This window comes from Arctopsyche grandis, chromosome 5, assembly GCF_051622035.1.
Source record: "Arctopsyche grandis isolate Sample6627 chromosome 5, ASM5162203v2, whole genome shotgun sequence".
Classification (NCBI taxonomy): Eukaryota; Metazoa; Arthropoda; class Insecta; order Trichoptera; family Hydropsychidae; genus Arctopsyche; species Arctopsyche grandis.
Window position 1 is genome coordinate 22462750 of NC_135359.1, and position 3490 is coordinate 22466239.

Here is a 3490-nt window from a genome sequence, read left to right on the forward strand (position 1 = left end):
TTTTATGTTCTATATGTAAATCAAAAATGTCACTTTGCCAGTGATGATATATTAATGTGTAACTTGGACATTGAACGGTAAGATTTTACACAAAGTCCAATATACTCAACGGAAGAGAAATAGGAAACGGAATACATGGGTGAGGAATATATCAAGGGTAGTGCTTCCAATCCCGGAAGGTTACTTCAGCACCGGGATTGCGGTGCTGGGAATTTCCGATCCCGGGATCCCGGTGCTAGCACCGGGATTAAATGTATAAGAAAAAAAGTTCAATTGCATGTTTTCATATTTCAAAAACGTTCAATTGCATTTTGCAAACTCTCCCGATGTTTCACGCAAAAAATACTCCCATATTGTCGTTCTTATTTTGAGAGTTTGGCTATATTCAAATTACATTAAGTTTTCGGTTCGAATCCATAGATTTCTAAGATTAAATAAAACACAATAAATAACTTAAAAAAACATAACTTTGATTCCGTTGTGATATATTGTACCGTCTAGTAATTATTCATCGAAACGATCCACCTAAAATAATATAGGTGGATTGTTTCGAATATAAGAAGAATAAAAAAAATTCGATAATCAAACATATGTACATACATATGTACACATTCACACATACCGGCTATGAGCATTGTCGATAAAAATTGAACACAAATGTAGGGAAATTTACACAAGACAAAAGTTCTACTTTTGATTTCTGAGAAAAACACAAAAAACCTTGAATCTCTAGAGTAAAAGTACTACCTACTTTCGGCTTAGGAAAAAATATGCAAAAAATTTTAGGGTATAATATTAATAATTTCTATTACAAGTAAAAAAAAATAAGTCTGATTTGATTAGCGGTTTGGCAGATAATTGAAATCAAAAACTTAAAATAAGAGCACACCTATAAGGGGAGGTACCATTTCCACTCAACTAGAAACTTTGAAAAATTTTACGTCGTATCGATAAGAATTTTAGTAACCGATACTAAGTTTCAGTTCGATTGGACGAACGGTGTTCAAAAAATACCCCAAAATACACTGACATACAATACACAGTTTTCTAGATCATGAAAACGTGATCAGTGATCGAGTCTGAGTTCCAATCAGACAAAATATGCATCAAATATCATTGCGGTTGAGCACAATATCTGCGACATAATACAGGCCGTTCATACCATTTCGTGGAAACGGCAAGCCGGCGTCGAAACGGGTTATAGCAAACAAATGGTCTATGACTGTCATTGATCATCCCACCATTATATAATGTTGTTTTATGTTTTTTCCATATTATTTTTGTAAAAATAATATTTTTAAAAAAATTTCTGCCAGCACCGTAATCCCGGTATTCAGACTAGTTTCAGCACCGGGATTCATGGTACCAGAAAACACCGGGATCCCGGGATTGGAGACCTTAATGAAGGATAGTGGTAGTGGACGGAGTGAAGAGATTGAAAAAGAGGCAATGGGCAAAAGGTAGACAAAATAAGTGCTGGATAAGTATCCGAGATATTTAAATAAATAATAATAATCTAGTAACAAAAGTAAATCTTTTGCTAAACATATATATGTATGTACATATTTAATCGAAATATGTATTGAATGGGACACAATTGATATTGCTTATTACGTTTGTTTTGAACGAATCTTAATTGTTTCATCTCCAGTTCTTTCAGCTCGCGCCCTAACCTGAAAAATTAAATGTAATATTAACATTTCAACACCATATTTTTACTATAACATTCATATTTATAATATGTAAAAAGTACCATATCTGAAGATACACTTTTCAAGTCATAGGCAAATCCATAACGGGCGCATGCATTTATGATTCGAGTGGACAGTTGTAGAGGAGATCTCAGCTCGGCTGTTTTATAATCCCATGGGAATACATGGTGATAGTTATGCCAGCCCTCACCCGAGGTTATGAAAGAAACTAAATTTGATTCCACAGACAATATATTCCTTTAAAAAAAATGTTGTCGAAATTTTATTTTATTCAATCAAAGCTTTAATAAAGCAAAGTCTTACTTGTCAAAGGGTTTATTTCCGTAGAAATGTGCAATGCTATTGACACTCCAAGTTACGTGTAATTCTATCACATAACGGGCAAAATAGGTAATAAAAATAGATGGAATCAAACTTTCGTTCCAACAGTATACAGGAATTGCTATCGGTATGCAAACAGAAAATAAAAGGTAGAGCGGGAGGTAGTGCCTAAAATGCAAATAGCATAATTCAGAGTAAAACTAAATATTATACAATATAATCAAGTTTTGATTATACATATGAGTTAGTTTTCATTGTACTTTTTTTGAAACATGACTATAGGATCTGCATTCAAATCTTCCATATTTATGTTCTTGCCCATTTTGATAACCATGGGATGTTTCAGGCTCATCAACCAGCCCATGTGTGCAAAGAAAAACCCTCTGCTTGCACTATGTGGATCTGCATCAGTATCGGCATATCGATGATGCATTCTGTGGTCGCGAACCCATGTCCAAATGGAATTCTATAAAATAAAATAAAATAAATAAAAAATATTGGTCAAAAATGTTGTTTTTTGTATTAGAATATGAATATTTGGTATAAAAAAATAAATACCTGACCAGCAATTGTTTGGAATATCATCAGAATTATTGCAAGAAGTGGTGTGGCGCGGTAACTGCGATGTGTCCATAGTCGATGAGCACCAATTGTTACACCTTCAGTAGATATCCAAAAAACAAATAATCCTAAAATTCAGTATGCAGACACTTTAGGTGAGTTTGAACTATTTTTCATGAATACCATACATATCCCTTTTTGATAATCCTAATATTCAGAAGATAACAATGAAAAGGATAGTTACCAAATGCTGATGTTAAAATTTTTGCCTCTTTGTAACTCAGATAAATTCCATATAATGCGCTAATGTGATATACAGAAAATATAAAAACGTTTATCCAAACGATGCGTCTTTTGTAGTGGGGATCGGTTCCAATGTTGCTATTTGTATCTTTTTCGCAAATTTCTTCAGCCACGATTTTCACATAATTTTTCTCATTTACTTCGCGCAAAATTTCTCCGTTTGTATATCCCATATTTGCGGAATTTTCATGAGATTCAATAAAACTTGACTACTATTATTGGCTTGACAGGTTTCAACTCGATAGCTGTGTTCAAAGGTGTAAAGAACTTTTACATAAATTTGTCATTTATATAGCGCGCTTGAGAAAATGGTTTTTGTGTTGCAGATAGAAAAAAGTAATTGTGATTTTTTTAAAGCATTATAATATTCTCATGAATAATTTATGCAATTAATATTACTAAATTGCTTTTATTTTTTGGGAATAAAAATCTAGCCGGCAAAAAAAAACACAGCCACACACACATTTTTTTCTAGATCATGAAAACGTGATCAGTAATCGATTCTGAGTTCGAATATTCGCATGATCACAAAACTTCATCTATTGTTACTACGCACATAGATAAAGTAAAAATACTTGCACAATATGACATTT

At 32.9% G+C, this 3490-nt stretch overlaps 1 protein-coding gene across 1 annotated transcript; it reads right to left on the reverse strand.

Annotated features, from left to right (window-relative positions):
* Positions 1–450: 450 nt before the first annotated feature.
* LOC143911503 (acyl-CoA Delta(11) desaturase-like) lies at positions 451–3162 on the reverse strand. Its single transcript, XM_077430394.1, has 6 exons — positions 2839–3162; positions 2592–2722; positions 2294–2499; positions 2016–2201; positions 1754–1949; positions 451–1673 (listed from the first exon to the last, which is right to left on the reverse strand). Exons 1-6 carry the CDS (start codon positions 3068–3070, stop codon positions 1611–1613), a joined length of 1014 nt encoding a protein of 337 aa, XP_077286520.1. The 5' UTR covers positions 3071–3162; the 3' UTR covers positions 451–1610.
* Positions 3163–3490: the final 328 nt, after the last annotated feature.

Excerpts from the sequence above, each read along its gene's own strand:
- LOC143911503 (XM_077430394.1), bottom strand. The coding sequence starts at position 3,070 with ATGGGATATACAAACGGAGAAATTTTGCGCGAAGTAAATGAGAAAAAT. Across the intron at positions 2,723-2,838 it reads AATTTTAACATCAGCATTTG|GATTATTTGTTTTTTGGATA; the intron begins GTAACTATCCTT and ends ACTGAATTTTAG. Across the intron at positions 1,674-1,753 it reads AAAGTGTATCTTCAGATATG|GTTAGGGCGCGAGCTGAAAG; the intron begins GTACTTTTTACA and ends TTAATTTTTCAG.